The sequence below is a fragment of the Plecotus auritus genome, assembly GCF_963455305.1.
Source record: "Plecotus auritus genome assembly, chromosome: 4".
Taxonomy (NCBI): domain Eukaryota; kingdom Metazoa; phylum Chordata; class Mammalia; order Chiroptera; family Vespertilionidae; genus Plecotus; species Plecotus auritus.
This window is the reverse complement of record NC_137775.1, coordinates 60,145,896-60,170,896: the sequence shown is the minus strand read 5'-3', so window position 1 is coordinate 60,170,896 and position 25,001 is coordinate 60,145,896. Positions and strand designations below refer to the sequence as shown.

General features: G+C 39.1%; 1 protein-coding gene across 2 annotated transcripts in view; it reads right to left on the bottom strand.

The window, feature by feature from the left end:
- The window catches only part of ME1 (malic enzyme 1), a 178,481-nt gene that overhangs the window by 76,467 nt on the left and 77,013 nt on the right, over positions 1–25,001 (bottom strand). For both annotated transcript variants that reach the window (XM_080664459.1, XM_080664460.1), the window contains 2 exons: positions 24,094–24,255; positions 12,552–12,655 (listed from right to left, as the gene is read on the bottom strand). In XM_080664459.1, coding sequence (XP_080520585.1) covers positions 12,552–12,655; positions 24,094–24,255 — 266 coding nt within the window. The remainder of the gene's footprint in view (positions 1–12,551; positions 12,656–24,093; positions 24,256–25,001) is intronic.

The window sequence follows — 25,001 nt, the reverse complement described above, 5'->3', positions numbered from 1 at the left end:
TGCATTTATAAGTTGTCTGAACACAGACTGTGCTACAGATGCCACATTATTTGCACCGACACATTTGGATAGCATTCCTTTAAATCAGACAGGAAAGCAATGTAATGAGTAAGCGCATGGGCTCTGGAGCCTGACTGAAGTTGAATCTCAGCCCTTTCACTTCCTAGTTGAGTAGCTATAGATGTGTCCTTCATCTCTCTGTGCCTCTGTTTCTTATCTGAAAATGGGGATAAATAATTGTAAGAATGTCATAGAACTGTTTTGAGGATTTAAAGTATGTAAATTAGAACACAGCCTGGCATATACCTTAAAAATGCATTAGCTGTGGGATTGAGTGCGAGAAGTGAAGGGATTGAAAAGTCCAGGTTAGTCATTAAAAAACAGTCATGGGGATGTAAAGTACAGCATAGGAAATATCTCTATATATAAAAGCCTAAGTGACCGAATGACCGAATGACCTAACGAACGGTCGACTGTTTGCTATGATGCGCACTGACCACCAGGGGGCAGATGCTCAATGCAGGAACTGACCCCTGGTGGTCAGTGTGCTCCCAGGGCCAACCTCCCATGGCCCGTACACCCAGCTGACCAACCTCCCACGGCCCCTCTCCCCGGCCGGCCAACCTCCTGCAGCCCCTCCCTGCAGCTGGCCAACCTTCCATGGCCCCAATTGGCCCCATTGCCAGCCAGGCTGAGGGACTCCACCCATGCACGAATTTGTGCACAGAGCCTCTAGTAATCAATAATATTGTAATAACTAAATATGGTGCCAGGCAAGTACTGGAAATATGAGGCACGGAACACTTTGTAAAGCATACAACTATCTAACAACTATGCTGTGTACATGAAACTAATATAAAATAATTTTGAATATAAACTGTAATTGTAAAAACCTAAAAAAATGTATTAACTGTTATGAGAATTGTTATTATTAATATTGATGAAACACACCTGGTGGTTTTTTATATATCATAAACACAATAAAAAGTAATTACGATTCCTTATTTGTAAATATTTGCTCTCTCTTCGTGGCAACAGTAAAAACCATTCTTTAATTTATGAAGATTCAAATCCATGATAAGATCTGAATGAATATCAAGTATTCATTCTTAAATTTAAACAAATATGTTTAAATGTCAAGAAAACAATGCATTAAAATCAAGACAGCTTCTGATAATTTCTAAGTTGGAAAAAATATGACTTTAAATACACAATATTTATGTGTCCCCAGTCGTGTGTAAAAAGTATACTTAAGAGCAAATTCTTTTGCATTTCATAACATTTAGAAAAACATCATGGAGTATACTTACACAAACCTAGATGGTGGCGCCTAACTAGGTTATATGTTATAGCTTATTTCTTTTATGTTACAAGCTTGTACAGAATGTTACTGTACAAAACAACAGGGGATAAAATCAAGCACAAGGGAAAATGATGCAGTTAAGAGACTCAGTAAGCACGAGATGTCTGAGGCTATTGCTGGTATAACACAGCATCCTGTTTTACAGAAAACATTTTAATAAGTAGAAAGAGTACACTCTAAAAAAAAAAATTAAAGTATAATATAACTAGAGGCCCGATGCACGAAGATTCATGCAAGAATGGGCCTTCCGGAGAAACCAAGATGGCGGCATAGGTAAGCACCTAAACTGCTGCCTCGCACAACAATTTCAAAACTACAACTAAAAGACAGAACGGACACCATCCAGAACCAAAGGAAAGCTGGCTGAGTGAAAATTCTACAACTAGAAGGAAAGAGAAAAGCTCACAGAGAATTGGAGGTACGGCAAAGGGTCTTTGTGCGCGCAGAGAGGAAGGGCGGCTGAGAGCCTGGCTGACTTTCTCTGGTGGAAGGGGAAAGGAAGGCCCCGACAGCACTGAACCCCAGTTCTGACTGCACTGAACCCCAGTTCCGGGCGAGCCTCTGGGGACCCACGCTCTTACGGGGGGAGTCTGGACTCTCGGGCGGAGACTCGGGAGCCAGGGAAGGCAGAGGTCTGAAGGAGCACGCATGCCAGTGCGCACAAAGGCGGAGGTTGCCACAGGCTTTCCCTAGTGGAAGGGAGTCAGAGGCTCCTGACTGCACTGAGCCCCAGTTCTGACCTCACTGAAACCCAGTTCCAGCCGAGCCCCTGGGGACCCATGCTCTTGTGGGGGGAGTCTGGACTCTCGGACGGAGACTCGGGAGCTGGGGAAGGCAGAGGTCTATGAGTGCGCGCAAGGGCAAGGCTGACGGGAAGCCAAGACTGTCTGCTCCGTCCTGAGACTCCACCCCATCCAAGCTGAGCACAGAGGCTATTGCAATTTGGCAATTCTAATCCTATAAGGCTGTCTCCAGCACCGAACTTCTCCCAGCATAGACACAGCTGATCCTTACAGCCAACTGGCCTGGAGGTCAATTCCTCCCAGTGATACCAACAACAATCAAGACTTAACTACAACAAGGCTGTACACACAGTCCACAAAGGGGTGCCCCAAGAGTATCCACCTCAGGTTAACTGGGGAGGCCGACCCACTGGGCCATATTGGAAACCTAGCACACAAATCTACCTTACCAATCCAGGGAAGCATTGAAAATGCGGCGTCAAAGAAACAGATCACAAATGAAAGAAATGGAGGAAAACAAACGACTGGATATAGAATTCAAAACCACGGTTATAAGGCTTTTCAAGAATATCCTAGAAAAGGCCGATAAATATAACGAGACCCTCGAAGATATGAAAAAGGACCAACTAGAAATTAAACATACACTGACTGAAATAAAAAATATTATACAGAGACCCAAAACAGACTAGAGGAACACAAGAATCAAGTCAAAGAATTGAAATACAAAGAAGCAAAAAACACTCAACCGAAAAAGAAAAAAGAAAAAAAAAATCCAAAAAGTTGAAGATAGTGTAAGAAGACTCTGGGACAACTTCAAACGTACCAACATCAGAATTATGGGGGTGCCAGAAGAAGAGAGAGAGCAAGATACTGAAAACCTATTTGAAGAAATAATGACCGAAAACTTCCCCCACCTGGTGAAAGAAATAGACTTACAAGTCCAGGAAGCGCACAGAACCCCAAACAAAAGGAATCCAAAGAGGACCACACCAAGACACATCATAATTAAAATGCCAAGAGCAAAAGACAAAGAGTGAATATTAAAAGCAGCAAGAGAAAAACAGTTAATTACCTACAAGGGAGCACCCATACGACTGTCAGCTGATTTCTCAACAGAAACTATGCAGGCCAGACGGGAGTGGCAAGAAATTTTCAATGTGATGAATAGCAAGAACCTACAACCAAGATTACTCTACCCAGCAAAGCTATCATTCAGAATTGAAGGGCAGATAAAGAGCCTCACAGATAAGAAAAAGCTAAAGGAGTTCATCACCACCAAACCAGGATTATATGAAATGCTGAAAGGTATTCTTAAAGAAGAGGAAGAAGAAAAAAGTAAAGATAAAAATTATGAACAACAAATACATATCTATCAACAAGTGAACCTAAAAATCAAGTGAATTAAAAACCTGAGTAACAGAATAATCTGGTGAATATAATAGAATCAGGGGCATAGAAAGGGAGTGGACTGATAATTCTCAGGGGGAAAGGGGTATGGGGGGTTCAGGAAGAGACTGGACAAAAATCATACACCTATGGATGAGGACAGTGGCGGGGGAGGTAAGGGCAGAAGGTGGGGTGGGAACCGGGTGGAGGGGAGCTATGGGGGGAAAAAGGAGAAACAATTGTAATAATCTGAATAAAGATTTATTTAAAAAAAAAAAACTCACGGAAAAAAAAAAAAAAAAAGAATGGGCCTTCCTTCCTCTGGCTGCCAGCAGCGCCTTTGCTCTGGCCAGAGCCGGCTTTGCACTCTGGCCCCGGCCCAGAGCCGCCTTTCTGCCTTCCCACACTGCCCAGAGGCCCAGAGCAGCTGGGGTGGTGTGGAACGCCTGTGTTGTCACCATGGTGACGATGCAAGCTTCCCGCCCACACCCCTAGCTGCTTGGCACCTGTATATGCAAATTAACCCAACATCTTTGTTGGGTTAATTTAAATACTCACTCCTGATTGGCTGGTGGGCCTCACGAAAGTATAGTCAATTAGCATGTTACTCTTTTATTAGGTAGACTAGAGGCCCAGTGCATGAAATTCGTGCACGGGGGCGGTGTCCCTCAGCCCAGCCTGCACCCTCACCAATCTGGGACCCCTCAAGGAATGTCTGACTGCCCATTTAGGCCCAATCCCACGGGCAGTCAGACATCCCTCTCACAATCCAGGACTGCTGGCTCCCAACTGCTCGCCTGCCTGCCTTCCTGATTGCCCCTAACCACTTCTGCCTGCCAGCCTGATCACCCCCTAACCACTCCCCTGCCAGCCTAATTGATGCCTACCTGCTCCCCTGCCAGCCTGTTTGCCCCTAACTGCCCTCCCCTGCAGGCCTGGTCACCCCTAACTGCCCTCCCCTGCAGGCCTGGTCCCCCCCCAACTGCCCTCCCCTGCAGGCCTGGGTTCCCCCCAACTGCCCTTCCCTGCAGGCCCCGTTGCCCCCAACTTCCCTCCTCTGCCAGCTTGGTCACTCCTAACTGCCCTCCCTCCCCTGCAGGCTTGATGACACACAACTGCCCTCCCTTGCAGGCCTGGTCCCTCCCAACTGCCCTCCCTTGCTGGCCATCTTGTGGTGGCCATCTTGTGTCCACATGGAGGCAGGATCTTTGACCACATGGGGGCAGCCATCTTGTGTGTTGGAGTGATGGTCAATCTGCATATTACTCTTTTATTAGATAGAGGCCTGGTGCACTGGTGGGGGCCAGCTGGTTTGGCCTGAAGGGTGTCCCGGATCAGGGTGGGGGTTCCCTTGGGGGGTGGGGCGGCCTGGGCGAGGGGCCTGTGGTGGTTTGCAGGCTGGCCACACCCCCTGGTGACCCAAGCGGAGGCTCTGGTATCTGGGATTTATTTATCTTCTACGAAACTTTGTAGCCTGGAGGAGAGCCAAGCCTTCTGCTTGCTCCGTGGTGGCAGCCATTTTTAGGGGGATTTATGTATCTTCTATAATTGAAACTTTGTAGCCTTAAGCAGAGGCCTAGGCCAGCCAGGGTGTGTGGAAAGCTTGGCTTCCTCCATCGCCGCGGGCAACCCTAGCCTCCTGCTCTTTCCAGCTCCGTGACTGCCGCCATTTCTGTTTGGGTTTATGTATCTTCTATCATTGAAACTTTGTAGCCTTGAGTGGAGGCCTAGGCCAGCAAGGGCAGGCGGAAAGCTTGGCTTCCTCCATTGCCAGGGAAACCCAAGCCTCCCTCCTGCTCTCTGTGGCTGCAGCCATCTTGGTTGGGTTTATTTGCTTATTCACTCCTGATTGGCTGGTGGGCGTGGCTTGTGGGTATAGCGGAGTGATGGTTAATTTGCATATTACCCTTTTATTAGATATTTGCATATTACTCTTTTATTAGATAGGATAACTACATAAACCAGTAACAGTCGTTTATTATCAAGTATTATGTACTGTACATAATTGTATGTGCTACATTTTTATATGACTGGCAGTGCATAAATTAATAAGCAGGGAGCATATATAGTGTGGAGACACTGGACAAAGGGATAGCTCACATCCGAGGCAAGATGGAGCGGGTTGGCATGAGATTTCCTCACAATATTCAGAACAGCACAATGTTTAAAACTTATGAGTTGTTTATGTCTAAAAGTTTCCATTTAATACTTTTGGACTTTATTTGGAAAACTGTGCTTCTCTAGTTGACATTAGATAAGAGGGCAGATATAATAGTCCTCCCCTAATCTGAAAAATAAAACTGCAGATAAGAGGGACCACTATATAAAGCAGGCGTCCTCAAACTACGGCCCACGGGCCATATGCGGCCCGCTGAGGACATTTATCCAGCCCGCCGGGTACCGCTGCCTGTCCTGCTTAGCAGCCAACTCGTCCCGGGCGTGCAGTGCGCATAGGAATTTGTTTATAGTTTTTTTTGTGTGTGTTTTTTTTTAAATATATTTTATTGATATTTTACAGAGAGGAAGGGAGAGGGATAGAGAGTTAGAAACATCGATGAGAGAGAAACATCGATGAGAGAGAAACATCAATCAGCTGCCTCCTGCACACCTCCCACTGGGGATGTGCCCACAACCAAGGTACATGCCCTTGACTGGAATCGAACCTGGGATCCTTCAGTCCGCAGGCCGACGCTCTATCCACTGAGCCAAACCGGTTTCGGCAATAGTTTTTTTTTAAAACTATAGTCCGGCCCTCCAATGGTCTGAGGGACAGTGAGCTGGCCCCTGTTTAAAATGTCTGAGGACCCCTGGTATAAAGGATTCATGGAGAGGAGGAGGATGGCAAGAAACAGGCAAGGTGCATGGGCCAGCCCAGAGGGATTTATAAGCAGACGGTGGGAACAGTTAAGACAGGTGTAAAGATATGTTCTTGAAGACTTACTGTTACGATACAAAAGAAACTAGAAATTACTGACAAGTTCTTTATGGTGATAAAGATATAAAGTGGTAAAGTCTAGGGAAGTTGGGTTATGGTTATGGAAATGGAGTCAAGGACATAACAGAGGAACTGTCTGCATGGATTTAGTAATGAATCTGTTCTTAAGATAAATGCACAGAAAAACACTGGGGAATCATAGCAGATACCCAAGAAGAAAAATTATTCCAATTTCTGCTTTGGGATATAATTAGATGGTACTGTTATAGATGACTTTTAAAGAAAGAGAGATAGTGAAGAAGTGGACTAGTTGATTTGCATATGTGGCTTATATAAGCCCAAGTCTCCTTTTTAATCTTTGCAAGTTAATTCATTTTTAGTATCTTTGTATCATCTTTTATTGAGGAAATAATTCTTGTCATGGACTTGCTTTGAAGCTGACTTACAAAGAATATGCAGCATAGGGAATGTAATACCAGGCAAATAAAAATATTTTGTACATTTTTTTTCTTTTAAATTAATCATCTTTAGCTCCTGATGAAAAAAACTTTGGGCAAAACAAGGAAAAACAAAGTAATTTAAAATGTTGAATGAGAAATATGTTCCTCTGGGTCAAGTATAATTATATGGTGTGATGATCAAACATTTTCAACTGACTCATAATGATCCCAATTATAATTGAATCACTGAATTTTTTGATACAGCTCAGCCCTGAATGTTTAAACCAAATACAGATTCTTTAGTACTTTAATAGAACCCTAAAGTTAGAACACTTTAGAAAATGCTTAATTCTAATAAATACTTCCACTTAAGGCAGAAATCTGTATGTGTTTATGTTTACATTATATTTATATTATATATTTATATTATATAATGTATATATTATGTTTATATTAAGTGTATCTGCTCATGTACTTAAAATAACAGAGAGGTCACAAATAATATTTACAATAAAAAACAACCAAAAATAACAACTACTGAGTAATTTTTATTGAAAAGCATTGTGGTAAATACTTTAATATGTATATACATATACAATGAGTGGCCAGATTATTATGACCTCTGAACGCATAATAATCTGGCCACTCAGTGTATATCCTATATAATAAAAGGCTAATATGCAAATTGTCCCCTCGACCAGGAGTTCGACCAGCAGGCCGGCCAACCGCCCATGTCCCCTCCCCCTGGCCAGGCTGGCCGGACCCCACCCATGCACGAATTCATGCACCTGGCCTCTTTATATATATATATATATATATATATATATATATATATATATATATATGCATTCAGAGATCATAATAATCTAGCCACTCAATGTATATATTAATCCTCACCCAAGGATATATTCTTATTGATTTTAGAGAGACAAGAAGGGGGAGAGAAAGAGACAGAAATAGCAATCTGTTGCCTCTCCTTGGCCAGGGATTGAACCCGAAACCTAGGTACGTATGTGCCCTGACTGGGAATCGAACCCATAGCCGTTTGGTGTATGGGACAATGCTCTAACCAACTGAGCCACCTGGCCAGGGCATGAGTACTTTTATATACATTATTTTATTTCTGGACAATTCCAACTATTAAGTGTTCTAACATTAATGCAAATTTGACAGCCTATAACTTTTTATTAAATTATTGGCCCTCATCATCCTCCCTTGGGAAAAAAATTAAACTTACTATTTATACCACTTAACAAAAGTAATTTTATTTTTTAATGTTTAATCTCAATCATCACAACAACCCTATGAAGTAGGTGCTGTTATTATTTTTCACTTTTTTTCTGGAGAGGTAAGCAACTTTCCCAAGGTTGCAAATGTAGTAGTTGATGGAGTCAAAGGTTGACTTCAAAGCCCAGGTTTTGCTTATCACATGTCCCTGAAACATGGGCTTTGTACACTGACAAAATCATGGTTCTGAATTCCCAAACTGAGGGTCAGATCCCAAACCATGGTGAACTCCATGAAGTAAGAAATGTCATTCTATAAGGCCTCGGTAGAAATGGACTACAAACCTATCCAGGCAATACCACTCTAATATGTGCTCAGTAAGACTGAGTCTTTTTTCCATTATAATTTTTACATAAATCTAACCATATTGGTTAAGGATAATAACAATTGCTTATTTTGTTTCTATCCATATATGTGGCAGTCTTTGCCATCTATACTGTAGGATGTGGTTTTATTTTGACTGAACATGTAAAAAAAAAATGGGTCACCATCTGTGGATGCCACAACAAAGTCTTAAGAATTAATCACTACATTATGGTTAAATCAAAATCATTACATGCTGTGTCAGTTTTGGCTTGTTTTATAATTTGTGAAATAAAAATAACAGTCAAATGATGGAAAACTAAGCTAGCCAGAATGTGATCATCTTGGCAATGTGAATGATTATTTTGTTCTTATGTCCTGATTGTGGCAAATTTTATATAAATTTTGCTACAGCTTTAAATAATGGGACTTTGAAATCTATCAGCTCAGAAAATAGTTACTGCCAACTTGCATTAAATGTAGTTAGATTACTTTATGTAACATACTGACTTCAGAACCTCTAGCCCTCAAGGGATAATCTGTTTGTTGTTAGACTTGGGAAAATCAGGTATTCATCACTCACCACATCTCTATTTTTCTACTTTCTACATGAAAATGATGGTAGTAACTCAGCAAATGTAGGACACATTTAAACTTTAATTTTCTAGTATGGTGAAAGACTGTTGCCAATCCACTCACATTCTCTTGTGTGGCCTCCATTCGAGTAGCTCAATCCAGTTTAACAAATATTTATTGCATATCTATTTTGTGCCAGGAATTGACATAGAAACTTGTTCATAAAAGGAACAGGCTAGATTCCTGTCCTTGAGGGAATACATATTCTATTATCAGAGATACACAGTAAGCAAAACATGTAATAAATGAATAAATTATATAATATTATAAAATAAGAAAAGTACAGCAAAGCAAGAGTATCAGGAGAGCCAGGCATGGGGAGAAGGAGGGGCAGACTTCAATATTATATGGAGAATCTGGATAAGCCTCAGAGGAAGGTGAGATTTCAACAAGTACTGACAACAATTAGGTCATTAACCAAGTAGATTTCTTGGGGGAGAATATTTCAGACAGGGGAGAGCGAGAGCAAATACTCTGAGATGGAAACATGCTTTAAGAGTTCATTGACAGCAAAGGCTGTGCGGAGAGTGTGGCTGCAGCCGAGTGCATCAGAGGTCCTGAGAGACCATTATAAGGACTCCCACCTTTACTATCTGAAAGGTAGTGATCATCAACAATAAGGTTAGGTCAAGATATGATATTAATTGCAAATCTGATCTCACATTTCCTAGAGAATGTCTTTACAAGGGATTTCTGAATTGAAAAAATTCCCCTTAAATTTCTGAACTTACCCTCAACCAACTTTCTAATATCCTTTTCTTAATTATCCTTTTACTTTCATCTTTAATCTCCAATGATAAAATAATATATATCCTATTCAAATATTGTTATACTAGGGGAGGGTGGGGGAAAGGGGGAGAGATCAACCAAAGGACTTGCATGCATGCATATAAGCATAACCAGTGGACAGAGACAACACGGGGGTGAGGGCATGAGTCGGGGGGGGGGGGAAGGGAGGGGTAGTCGGGGAATAAGGACACATATGTAACACCTTAATCAATAAAGAAAATTTTTAAAAAAGACAGCAGTAAGGTCAGCAAATATTGTTATACTATTTCTCCATCAAACCAGCCACACTGATAGTCTTTAAAAATAGTATGTGCATACCTTCTTCATCTTTGTTTATAAATGCATATAAATTAAGGAGGGCAAGAAAAAGAATTTGAACAAAGGACCTTATTTTGACCCACAAGACATTGCTACTGTGTTTTTTGCTTTTGTTTTTAGATTAATTTCTAGATATAACAAAATAAATTTATATTGAGTTTCCTTTTTTAATATTACTAATGAGCAGATATATTCATTCTTACTTTCTAACTCACTATATATGGTACATATAGATGGAAAACAATAAGAAACAAGTTTTTAAGGCACTGGGCTTCACCTTGCTAAATGAAAGTCAAGAGAATAGACAAAGAACACACACACACAAGAAGCATGGTATACAGGTCACTGTCAAAGGTAATTATTATCTTTAATAAATATAATTTAGCTTTAAAACTCATAAAATGTTAAGGAATTCCTCTTATCTCATTGTTTGTTGATTCAAAGAGAAAATGATATGTAATAATGGATGCAGTAGTAATTTACTAAAATACTTTACTTTAGAGAAAAGATCAATTCTAACATATAAATGTATCTATATATTTAAAACTCAAATATTTAGTTTACTACAAGCAGAGACACTTTATTTGGAAAGTTGTGTGTTTCTCTAGTTTTCATTAGAACCACCTTTGCTTCAGATGTATGTCACTGTGGTTTTATTAAGGTTGCATTCAATGTTTAAGTAATGCTTTCAACGTAGTTACTTTATACCGACTAGGTGCTACAGTATAATGTATGATGGTAAGATGAAAAGTAATCTCTTGTAATAAAGTTATTTTGCTGAAACAATTTACATTCTAGTAAGAAAAATAAGGCACAAGGAATAATACATTTCAATAAGACTCATACAAAAAGAATAAAATCAGTGTAAAAGCACATTAAAGGAATTTTGAATCAATTCAATCAGAATTAATGAATAGAATAAAAAGATTAGGAAAGAAAAGCAACTAAAAGAAAAGAATTGTAAACCATGTCCATTTACACCAGGGGTAGGGAACCTTTTTTCTACCAAGGGCCATTTGGATATTTGTAACATCATTCACAGGCCATACAAAATTATCGACTTAAAAATTAGCCTGCTATATTTGGTCAAACACTTAACTAACTCACTCCTAATGCCTTGGCAGGGCCAGACCAAATGTTTTCTCAGGCCTTAAATGGCCCATAGGTTGGACATTCCCCATCCCTGATTTACACAAATAGACAATAAAAACAAATACATAGAGAATTTCACTCTCCTATTATATAGTCTCATGGTATTTGCTATATAATTTCTTGATTAATATTGCTACCTGAAAAGTTATAATTTCAAAAGCTTATGTAAGTTTTAGAAATTTAAAATTAAATAGGAAAAACTACTAACATTTAACTGTATTAAGCAATCTTGAACTTAAACTGTGGAATTTCTCAACTACTTTTATGAAATAAGTACAGTTTAATTAAGTTAATAAGTAATAACAATAAATCAGGCATGGGTTTTTAAAAAGTAGTCCATACTAATTGGCAACTATGCTCTGCATTAAAACCTTGGGTAATGAAAGATTCCATTTATTCTAAATATTGTGCAAGCTGGTGGAAGTACTTTTTGCTATTGGATTCAACTTCTTGAAATTAAACCTTATAATAAAAAGAAACCAGAAGGATGTCTCCATTTAGAGTTGATTCTAGTGATGAGTTTATTTCCATGAAAAACCAAGGCAACATACGTGTGTTTAAATAGTACATGGTTTCTGTGGCTATGCAGTAACAAATGGGATGACTGTTAGTGAGACAAAATTCTCCTAGAATATATTACTAAATTATGGCAGAAGTTTCTTCTTTGAAAGAAAAACTGGAAAATTTTACAGTAGCACTAGGCCCACAGTTAAATACTACCTAGACTAGGTAAAATATAGTACTGCACTTTAATTGAATACCTTATTTTTAATCAGAGATTCATAGATTGTGATTGGATGTCCTGCTCCTTGTTCCATTCTGGACCTTGTGCATTGCGCTAACTCATGATCATGTCTTCCTCTGCTTTTCCCACCACAAAGGGATCAGATTCATCCAAAAAGATAATCTAAGATCAGATTTATTAGCAGCCAGAAGTATAGTACAGACTGCCAATAATCATAAGAGAAAAGTTTCTTTAGGAATAGCAACAAAGACAACCTTTTAGGGGATAAACACATGAAGATATCACTTGGCCACTAATTGCTATGAGTATATATGCATATGTATTTTATTCAAATTGCTTCTAATTATTAGACATATAGCACAAAACTTGGACATTTTATACTTCATTATGTTAGGTTACCTTTAAATTTTTCAAATTCAACTCAAATATAGGTAAAAATAAATAATATACGTACTTGGAAGAAACTGCCACCATGAATTCATCCAAAAATGCATCATATTCAGGACCTCTCACTCTTCTCTGCCGGAGTCCAATGTACAGCGGATCTTTAAGTAACTCCTATTTTAAAAAAGTTACCAGAGATATAAAAATAACTAAAGGCAAGTCATATACTTGTTCTAAGCCTCAGTTTCCTTACTTATATAATAAGAATAGAAATGGAAATAAAATATTGTAAAACTGATTAAGAAGCAACCTACAGAGTCAATATTTAGTGTTAAATAGATTATATCTATAGTATTTATATGCCAAATAAGAAAAATAATTACTAAACATTAAAAAAACATTGTGCCTTATTCTGGGGGGGGTGGGAATAAAAGGAATGAACATTTCTCAGTGGTGCTAACTAGAAAAGCTGAGTTCAGATTTTACAGGCAGAGTTTTATCACATAGAAAAATAATATTGAGTTCTGAGTATTAAATGAGCTTAGAAAAAGGGAAGTTAACAATTCTTTTCCTTTTTCTTTGTTTCTGAAAGCAAAATCTTTAACAAACATTTTAATTATACCTTTAATATTATAGTTGACTAATATTAAAAGTAATCTTTTAGCCTTGACTAAAGTTTTTCTTAAACTTTACAGTTTTTTTAAAAAAACCTGATGTATGTGAGCCAACATTACTCTGTTCAAGTTTTAGTGTATGTAATATTTTTGTCTTTATTAAATCAGTTTTTAATTGAGGTATAATTTACATATGGTAATATCCATTCACAACAAGTTCCCAATAAACTAGGAACAGTAAGAAACTTCCTCAACCTAATAAAAGTCATTTATAAAAAAACCCAAGTTAACAACATATTTAACAGAAAAAGATTTAGTGCTATTTCCTTAAAATTGGAAACGAGCCCTGGCTGATTTGGTTCAGTGGATAGAGCATTGGCCTGCAGACTGAAAGATTCCGGTCAAGGGCATATGCCTGGGTTGCAGGCTCAATTCCCAATAGGGGGCGTGCAGGAGGCAGCTGGTCAATGATTCTCATCACTGATGTTTCTATCTCTCTCTCCCTCTCCTTTTCCCTCTGAAATCAATAAAAATATATTTAAAAATAAATAAATAAAATTGGAAACTAGACAAAGATATTTACTCTCATCACTTCTATTCAACACTATACTGAAGATCCTAACCATTACAATAAGGCAAGCAAAAGAAAAACACAAGGAATACAGATTGGAAAGGAAAAAGTAAATTGTTTTTATTTGTATACACATGATCATGTACATGGAAAATACTAAGGAATCTACAAAAAATATCCACTAGAAAAAATATGTGAATTTAACATGATCACAGAATATAACATTAATATACACAAATCAAATGCGTCTCTATACACTACCAACGAACAACTGAAAATGAAATAAAATACACAATTCATTTATAATAGAATTCCAAAGCATGAAATCCAAAGGGACATATTTAACAAAATATGTGTAAGCCCTGTAAACTGGCTTCATAGATGTAAGATAAGGTTAACAGAGGATAAGCTAAAGAAGAAAATGTTCAGTATGTTAGCAAAATTAAAGAAAACACAGAGGATACAAGACTTGCTTATAAAAGATTTCAAAAGTGAAATAAGGCCTGTAGTCAAAGATCAAATGAAATGTGTGGTTGTAACAACTTTTTAAAAATATATCTGAATGATTTGAACTGGAATCCAATAGACCATCTTGTCTAGATAAAAGGAACTAGTCCCAGAGCTCTCTGATACGCTACCAATGTAGGGGGAAGGTCTGTTTTGAAAAGACTTGTGAGTGGGGCCTTTATGTAATAGAGTAGACTATAATCTGATACATAGAAAATTTAAAAAAAATCCTAAGGGTTCTGGATTAATTGGAACATTTCAAAATGAAACTACTTCACTTGGTCCCCAACTTTCCACAAGAAGAAACCAAAGCTATTTAACTGTGATACAGTGGACAGCGCAAGAGTCCAGAGAGCACGGCCAGAAGCATAAGAGAACTAGGCCCTTTTCAAAAACATTGCCTACCCCCCAGGTAGGTGGCCTGACAACGTAAGTCCAATGGGAATTCAAAATTTCTGTGAACCATTTAGAGCCATATAATTCCTATTCCTCCCATTTTGAATGGGAAGGGATTATTCTGACCCTGCTCCACCATCGTTTGTTTAATATGTGGGCACAGATAAGAAGACCCACAAAAAGGACCAAAACTCAAGAAGCTTCATTTGTACCTGGACCTGATTTAGATCAGAGGACAGGATCCTGAAGTCTGGGCCTTCTGTTGTTATTGGAAACCTCGGATGAAGATGAGCATGTTTTTACATGTGGAATATGAACAATTTGTGAAGGAGAATCTACATGGAGAAGGGCAAGCTGTCCCATGCCTCTTAGCCTTCCTACCCATCCCAGCAAATCATAAACATTAATAAAATTGTAATTGTTTTAAGTCACTAAGTTTTGAGGTGGTCTGTTATAGATAAACTAGAGGCCCAGCACACGAAATTTGTGCACAGAGGGGGGTTGTCTCTCAGCCCGGCCTGCACCCTCTCCAATCTGGGACCCCTTGGGATCGGGCCTAAACAGGCAGTCGGACATCCCTCTCACAATCCGGGACTGCTGGCTCCTAACCACTTGCTTGCCTGCCAGCCTGATTGCCCCCTAACCGCTCCCCTGCTGGCCTGATTGACACCTAACTGCTCCCCTGCCAGCCTGATCACCCCCAATTGCCCTTCCCTGCCAGCCCGATGGCCCCCAACTGCCCTCCCCTGCTGGCTCGATCACCCCCAACTGCCCTCTCCTGTCGGCCTGATGGCCCCCAACTGCCCTTCCCTGCAGGTCTGGTCACACCCAACTGCCCTCCCCTGCTGGCCTGATTTTGCCCCCAACTACCCTCCCCTGCAGGCCTGGTTGCCCCCAACTGCCCTCCCTGCGGGCCTGGTTGCTCCCAGCTGCCCTCCCCTGCAGGCCTAGTCCCCTGCAACTGCCCTCCCCTGCTGGCCTGGTCACCCCCAACTGCCTTCCCCTGCCAGCCTGGTCACCCACAACTGCCCTCCCCTGCCAGCCATCTTGTGGCAGCCATCTTGTGATGATACGAGGGCGGCCATCTTGTGATGATGTCATGCGAGGGTGTGACACCACCTAGGCTTTTATTATATAGAATGATAAGTTCTAGTAGGTGTGGTGATGTTGTTCTATAGGTTGAGCCATTTAAATAATCTGAGTAGGGATTTGCTTCAAGCCAACAGAAGCGATAGCCTGGTTCACACCTGCTGTCCTAGTGAAATTATTAATAGCGTCCTCTTTCATTTCGAAAGTGTCTTGGTTTGGCTATTACAGTATGTGGTCATCCTACATATAACGTACTGCACAACAACGAGTTAAGGCTTTCTGGCTAGCTGGAAGTTAACATACTTAATCATATAAATGTATTTCAGATGAAATGTAAAACATGAAATTGAGTGCTGTTGTAAAGCCCAGCTGTTCCTCAAGGCCTACAAACTTTAAACAATCTACTGGCAGGCTTCTGAGCAGCTAAGGCTGGCTTGCCAGTGAGCTTACAATGCCTGCCAGAAGTAAAACCCTTTCTCCATGTCTGGGATGTATTTGGACTTCTAAAATGTGAATTAGAAGAACACAATTGAGAAAAGATGTCACATGTTTCCCTGCTCTTTTCACTCATTCTTTCCAATGCTAATAATTAAAGTATATATAACTACAATGGAGAGTCAAATTTGAAGATTTATGAACAAGATAAAGCTTTTACATTAAATCAGGAAGTTATAAAATTCTCCCAAATATAATGTTTCTGTCCATATTTACTGTTTTTTTTTTAATTTTTCATGATAATTAAGGCTTGAATAACGAGCGCATTCTTGGAGATTTGACTGAAAAAACGTCTACAAAAAGCAAAATTACCCAATTTTGATAATGGCTTCACAGACCAAGTTGCCTGGCACAGAAGTGATATTAACTTATCACATTAACAGCTTCTTGTGGCCAAGATTAAACATGCACTAGAACCTTTTTTGGAGAATAAATGAAAGACTTGGTATGAAGCAAGCACTTAAAAAGGTTAGCCATGCTTTATTTAGCAAGAGATGTCACATGTAATGCAGGTGATGTCACTGAAGACTTATGAAGACTTATAGCATGAGAGAAAGAAAAAGATTAGAAGAAAACAGTAAAAGACAAAGCATATGGAAATAAGGAGGGTATATATTGGTAAAGTTAATGATCTTCCTTATTAGCACTATCTCTATTATGGAATCTTGAGAAATTTTATTTGAAGCATTCATTTATTTGAAGCTAATAGTAATTATCATCAACTCACACCCTGTTCTTGTTTCTCAAAGTTATACCTTTCAAATCTGAAGTTTTTGAAAATTAAAAACTATTTTCTTAATATTTTAAGTTTTTATCATTAGTAAAACAATATTTCCTATCAGAAAATTTGAGAGCACTGAGTAAACTCTACCCATGCAGAACTATCCTCCACTATTACATTGATGAATAGTCTTCTAGGCCATTTTCTTTATATCCGCGCTTGTATAATACTATCTGTTCAAATTCTGGACAATATCATAATCCCTTTTCACATAGGAATATATTGTGAAATTTTTTCATGTTAATAGAGGAGCAGTCTTAAAATTTTTGATCTATATTATAACTCTGCCCTCAAAGAGGATGAACAAATTAACAGTCCTCCCAATGACATATAATAAGTACACCTATTTTGTTGTAGCCTCAAGTAAAAGTATTATCTTTCCATATATACGTGTGTATATATGAAATATAAATATATATAATACATATAATGTATAAAATAAATATATAAACATATTATTACTTATCTGTAATGTTAATGAGTAACATTCATTTGTACTTCTTTTCTAATATTAAATGTTTTCATAAATTTATTGAGCATTTTTACTTCTTCATTTGTAAATTATCTGTGTCCACATGTCATTTAGAAATTTGCATATTTCAAATTTGACATTTTCTTATTGACTTTAAAATGTTCTCTCTGATACTGAGAACATTATAAACTTTTATCTGCCATGTTATGACCATTCCCCACTTTAGCATTTATTTTTAAATTTTATTTATAATATATAGGTGATCATTTTTTGGTGCTATGACCTCATTATTTTCAAATGAAAAAACAAGATTCTGTAAAGAAATAATATGTAATTTTCACTCACATCAGTAACATTAAGCAAACTGCCAACATTCTAAAACAATAATTAAAATGTCAGCATGCACATAAGCTGGCACAAAAGTTAAAAAGTGGTAAAAATAAAAATTATTAAGTTTGACTGTGATTAAGTAAGTCTGGAGTGGGAGTCAGGGTTGGGCAATCTTAACACATGCCCTTGGTAATTCTGAAGTGGTTGGTCCATAGAACACATATTAAGGACCACTCCTTTCAAACTTAATTAAGTTAAAATAAGATGATTATACTTCCCCAAAGGTTCATTTCTGTCTTAGGTAATTATGTTTTCTATTCTAGTTTATATAATGGGTATTTCTAAAATCTATCACAAATTTCAAGAAATTTCAAAGTTATAATGCGTATAAAATCAAACTGAAGAAAGTCCCCATTCTCTTTCCCAAGGCATTGGTGTAGCAGGGGTCCTCAAACTACGGCCCGCTGAGGACATTTATCCGGCCCGCCAGGTGCCGCTGCCTGTCCTGCTTAGCAGACGACTCGTCCCGGGCCCGCAGTGTGCATAGGAATTTGTTCATAGTTTTTTTTTTAAACTATAGTCCGGCCCTCCAACGGTCTGAGGAACAGTGAACTGGCCCCCTGTTTAAAAAGTTTGAGGACCCCTGGTAGTGTCTCAAACAATGAAGAAATGATTAGTACTCATTCCAATGCAGGATCACTTGTCAGAAGTGGCAAGTAATCCCCATACTATGGAAGGATAAAGGCTAGAACTTAAGGCAACCTGAGAGAGAAATGATGACACTCTAACTGGGACCATGTGGTAGGCAGATAATGACCCTCCCTCTCCCCAAACTTGTAAGTATGTTGCCTTATTTGGCAGAAGAAACTTTGCAGAGGTGATTAAGGGTGAGTCTGAAAGTGAAAAACCTTTCCAGGCCCTGGTCTGAGAAAGAAATGTGACTCGGAAGCAGGGTCAGAGAGATACTACACTGCCGGCTTTGAGCATGGATAAAGGGGAACATGGACAAAGGAATGAGTCTGTAGAAGCTGGAAAAGGCAAGGACATGGAATGGAGCCTGCTGGCATCTTTTATGATTTTAGCCTTTTGAGACTTGCATATATTTGTATTGTTTTAAACCACCAAGTTGGTAATAAATTGCTATGTTAGCAACAGAAAACGAATGCTGGCCACATTCTAGTGCCAAGGCTAGCTTCTGTACAAGGGCTGAAAGATACATGGCAGATACATGTGACAGAAAATCTGTAAGGTTTTTCTTTAGTTCAGCTTCTCTCTGACACAGCTGGCTCCTGCCACCGATAAAGAGCACTTTCTAGAACACAAGGGGAAACTTTCTCAATGGGAAGAGGCTTCAACTTGAGTTCAAGTTCCAATGAAGATTCTAGATCTAGATACAATGTTCACATGAACTAAAGGTCAGACTACACATACAACCAGAATCAGAAAAGCTAAGACCTGGAGCAATGGTATCATAAACAAAGAATAACTGTGCACTCTGACGGGGTGGCTTAGTTGGTTGGAGTGTCATCCCGTACATCAGAAGGTGACAGGTTTGATTCCTGGTCAGGGCACATACCCCAGTTTTGGGTTCAATCCCTGGTCAGGGAGCATGCGAGAAGCAAAAGATTGATGTTTCTCTCTCACATCTATGTTTCTCTCCCTCTCTTTTTCTCTGTCTCTCTCACTCTCTTTTTCTCTTTCTCTCTCTCTCCTTCCTCCACCCCTGCCTCCTTCTCTCTCTCTAAAAATCAATAAAAATTATAAATACATTTAAATATATTAACAATATTTAATTTAGCAATATTTTATGAAAGATTTTTGTTTCTGATCTATATTAATGTAAATTAACATTTACTAAGTGCTTACAAAATGCCAGTCACAATTCTAAAGACTCTTAAGTATATTAAATCATGACAACTCTATAAGATAGGTACTCATTTTACATGAGGAAACTGAAGCACACAAAAGTTAAGTCACGCCCTGGTTGGTTTGGCTCAGTGGATCAAGCATCGGCCTGCAGACTGAAGGGTCCTGGGTTCAATTCCCAGTCAGGGCACATGCCTAGGTTGTGGGCTCAATCCCCAGTAGGGGGCATGCAGGAGGCAGCCGATCAATGATTCTCTCTCATCATTGATGCTTCTATCTCTCTCTCCCTCTCCCTTTCTCTCTGAAAACCAATAAAAATATATTTAAAAAAACAGTTATGTCACTTTTTCATGATCACACAATTAGTAAATGATGAAACTGGGAACATGGATAAACATAAGACTAATTTTTTGTACTATTTTTACCATATTTGGAAATCAAGCTTATAATGAAATGTGAAGCTATCAATTTTAATATGTTCTTGAACAGTTTCTAGAGCACAGGAACTACGTTTTCTGAAACTTGAATAATCAAACTCATAATCTGATCTGAGTTTGAATTCTACTTAACATTAAACTTTAGACCTATTTTTCTTTTTATGTTTGCCTCATATTTTTGTCTCTTGTTTCCATGGACTCTGGTGACATGGTTCACATGCATCCAACTATTTCGGAAAGGGCCTCCTAACCCCTTTACCTAGTTGCCTAGGGACCATAACTAACAGTCACAGGGTGGGGGCTGGCTATGCCAGAAAATTAGCCATGTGATTTGGGGTGGGGAACCCTGGGTCATTGGTATCAGTCAACTAGAGACAGAGTATACATGGCAATCAATCAATCATGCCTAGGTAATGAAATCCTAGAGCACATGTCAGTCCCACACTTGAACACTAGAAGATAAGGTGTCTTGACTTCCCAAAGAGAGGAAAATAGAAGCTTCACATTTAGAGCCCTCCAAGACTCTGCCCTGTGTATCACTTCCTGTAGCTTATTTTAATATGTACCCTCTCTCTTTAATACAACTTAACTGTAATTATAATAACTTTCAGTGGTATCTATGAGTCTTAGCCTTAAAAAACCTGAGAGTGCTTTGGGAACCCCTCCCCCCACCAAACCTTTCAGTTGGTGTCAGAAGTGAGAACAGTCTTGGAACTATGCCCTCAAACTTTGTAGTTTGGCTAACTTCAGGTATAGCTAAACTATCTAAAGGAACTAATAATTTATTCTCTTTTTAGGACAAGAACTCCAGCTGATCATTTGTAATATACATTTTCACCATTAAATTTCTTACATATGCTTTTAGAAAAAGATAAGTTATAAAGGTTGCTGAATTATAGTTAGAGACAAAGAGTATATTGAAACTGGCAGAGAAATGGTTTGCTAACTGTCCTTAACGGTTTGTCAAATGTCCCTATCAAAGCATTCAGTGCATGCTGAATCTAGTTAAGTATGTGTCTCCTCTTCTAGATTCAGAGCATCTTGCTGGCAAGATCTTAAGTTGTTTACTCTGATATTATCTAGCCTTCACTTAGGCCTTGACAGATAGTAGGTGCTCAATATTTATCTAACTCAGTTAAATCAACATAATCTGACTCAATTAAACTCTACAAAACTCTGAATAATTTCAGGAAAGTCTCTCAGGTTAAAAAGATTCTCCAGTGACCTGTCAAAGAGTTAATATTCCACCTCTCACTTAATTTTTTCCCCTAATGTCTCCAACAGTCCACTGGCAGTAAGCAAAAATATCTAGAAATAACACATAGTACTTTAAAAATAGATTAATTTAACATATCAGATTATTTTCTAATTTAGCAGCTCAAAAACTTTGAAATATGGTAAGCACCAGGCATTTTAATTGAAAAAAGAATTTAGAAAACTAGATCTACAGCAGGGCAAAGTAAGAAATTTGATGATGGATAGATGGGTTTTGCAGACTGTGGGAGGCTGAGAGACAGAAATGGAATAACATAAAAGCAGTGACTACTAAAATAGTAAAGGAAAACTAAATGGACATAATGTGAGAAAATTTCAAGACAATTAGCAAATTTGACAATTTTAAGACACACTTTCAGTAAATTAAATATTTAATGTAACTAATACAATCAACGCAACAGTCCCAGTGTTTGGTTTCAGTAGTGCACAATTTACTCTATGTCCACATTATACAATCTCATTAAAAGGCCCAAGTTTAAAACCAAACTCTTAAATTTTTTCATGCCTGTTTTATCACTCTTTACTCTTCTTTATTTCTTCCTAAAATTTTTAAGATGTTCTACAGATTTTGTGATTTTTAAACTCTGATTTCAATGAAATTTATCACAGAAGAATGTTTTAAAATATATGAAAAAAGAGGAAATATTCAATCTACATACTCAATTTTAGAGTAATTGTTTTAAGAGGTCAGCTTTGATAATTTCTAAGTCATTTCTACTGGTATTGAAAAAGAAAATGCCGATAAGCAATGTGTTTTTGTCAAAATGTATCCTTTATAAAGGTTAAATGAGCACTCATGTATACACAGGAAGTTAAACATAAGAAACATAAAAACTATTCAAGTTATTATTATAACACTACAGGCCCAGGGGTCCCCTCAGCTCAGCCTGCACCCTCTTGTAGTCCAGGATCCCTCAGGGGATGTCCACCTGCTAGCAACACTCATCCCAGTCAGCTGAGCAGCGCTCCCACTGTGGGAGCCCACTGACCACCAGGGGGCAGCTCCTGCATTGAGTGTTTGCCCTCTGGTGGTCAGTGTACATCATAGTGACTGTTCTACTGGTTGTCCTGGTCATTCCACCGTTCAGTCGCTGGGCTTTTATTAACATAGACTAGAGGCTTGGTGCAAGAAATTCATGCATGGGCATGGTCCCTAGGCCTGGCTGGTGATCAGGACTGATCTGTGGGGCAACTGGTGGGGCAATCGGGGGGCCCCCGCTGACACGCACCCTGGCTGGACTGGTGCCGCCTGCTCACCAGCCCTGCCCCTCACCACCGGTCACCTCCCTCTGCGGGTAGACTGGCAGGGCGATCAGGGGGGCCCCTACTGGCACCGCCTTGGCCGGCCTGGCACTGCCCACTTGCCGGCCCCACCCCCCTCCGCCACTGCAGGTCGCCTCCCTCTGCGGGGCGAACATGGGGCAATCGGGGGCCCCTGCTGGCACCCACCTTGGCTGGCCTGGGGCCTGTGGGCTGGGGGCAGCTCCTGCATTGAGCGTCTGAACCTTGATGGTCAAAGCATGTCATAGCGACCAGTCGTTCTGCTGGTTGTTCTGCTGTTCGGCCGATTTGAATATTAGGCTTTTATTATATAGGACCGGAGGCCCAGGACACGAATTTATGCACCACTGGGGTCCCTCAGCCTGGCCTGTGGGATCGGGCTGAAACCGGCTCTCCAACATCCCCCAAGGGGTCCTGCATTGTGAGACAGCACAGGCCAGGCCAAGGGACCTCACTGGTGCACGATCGGGGCTGGGGAGCAACATGGGAGACTGGCCAGCTGGGAAGGGACCGTGGGAGGGCTCCAGGGCATGTCTTGCCCATCTTGCTCAGTCCCAATTGGCCGGACCCAGCAGCAAGCTAACCTACTGGTCAGAGCATCTACTCCCTGGTGGTCAGCGCACGTCATAGCGAGCAGTTGAGCAGCCTTAGCATACTATTAAAATATTGTGCTTTATTGGTTGAACGGCTGACCAGATGACCGGACATTTAGCATATTAGGCTTTCATTATATAGGATTATTAACAGGTCAAAAGTTATATCTTAAATTGCTTTAGGAAGGAACCAAAAAAAAAAAACTATAAAAAAAGTATACATATTTATGTCAAGTATCAAGGTCTTATTTGATAATGAATCTGTTCTGGACCTAGGTCTGAAATTTGTATGTAACTTTTAGAAAGTCTTTCCTTAACTGACCATTATCTTTCATCTCTACTTCAGAAAATTCTACCTTTAATTTCTAGTATTTTTCACCCATAAGTAATCCTGAATATTAGCAATAAAGGATGAGCAAAAATATGTACTATTTGGCTTTAAGATTCTAAAATACCATTGCAGGATGAGAAAGACTAAACTCCAAATCATCTACCTAAGATTCAATACAGACTTTTAGAACAAAAGCATTTCAGACTGATTAAACTTAATATCCTTTGGGTTCCTATGTAGTATGAACATAGTAATTTAAAAAAAGAAACTATGATAATCTAAAGTAAAACATAATACTCTATAGAATAATGTTATAAATACTCATCAAAGGATAATAAACACTAAAGAAGCTGGTAAAATATTAATAATATTATAAAGAAGGGAAAATGAAAGGAGAAAATAATTTTCTTGTAAAAGTTGGGGGACAGGTTTGAGGAGAGGAAAACCAGCCAGAAAATAATTCTCTGAAAGATAGTATTTTATGAGGTTCTTGGCATAAGCTCAAAATAAAGGAATTGTGGTTTGGTTTTGTTTTTGAAGGTTAACAGCTTTCTTAGAGACTTAAATTGTTTACCTCATTTTCCGTTCCCACGTCCAGAGTGACAGGCAGACATTCACGAGGATTCATCCCTCCACAAGCTGTATACAGAGCCAGTTTACCCACAGGGATGCCCATTCCATTACTACCAAGGTCTCCCAAGCCAAGAATACGCTCTCCATCGGTCACCACAATAGCCTAGAAGAAAAAGAAATAATATCTATTAATAGATAGATGTTCACAAATCCTGGGGCACAGTTCCTGGACTCCATTTCTAAAGTTAATACTTATGTAATAAAATACTAAACTGTCAAAATACATAAATTGAAAATATTACGTGATTGTACATGTGGAAGAATAAATAAATTTGATATATACATAAGAGAGTAAATAAATTTGATAAATGCATTCTATATTTTGTTAAAAATAAACGTAAGTTATTTAATATGGTTGTCGAAAAAAGAAGAGAGGACTATGCACATAAAGACTTAAATAATCCAGCCATGACCGGGTTGCTCAATGGGTTGGAGCGTCATCCCATATACCAAAAGGTGGTGGGTTAGATTCTGATCATGGCATATACCTAGTTTGTGGTGGGTTCGATCCAAGGTTGGAGTGCTTATGGGAGGCAACAGACTGAAATCTATCTCTCTCTCTCTCTCTCTCTCTCTCTCTCTCTCTCTTTCTTCCTTTATCTAAACCTATCCTCTCAGGGGGATTAAATAAAACACAAAGATTTAATCAAGAGGGGCAGTTTGAAGAGTATCGGGAAATAAAAACTCAAACTGGGAACTGAAAGGAAACAGCAGTTTTAAAACTAGTTGCATCCACTTAGAGGACAATTAGTTATATAATGCACAATAGCTGAGAAGCCTCCAAATATCCAGATCTTTGGTTTATGCGTCCTGGCATAAACTGTTCCATCCCTTTCTGAATGAAAGTAT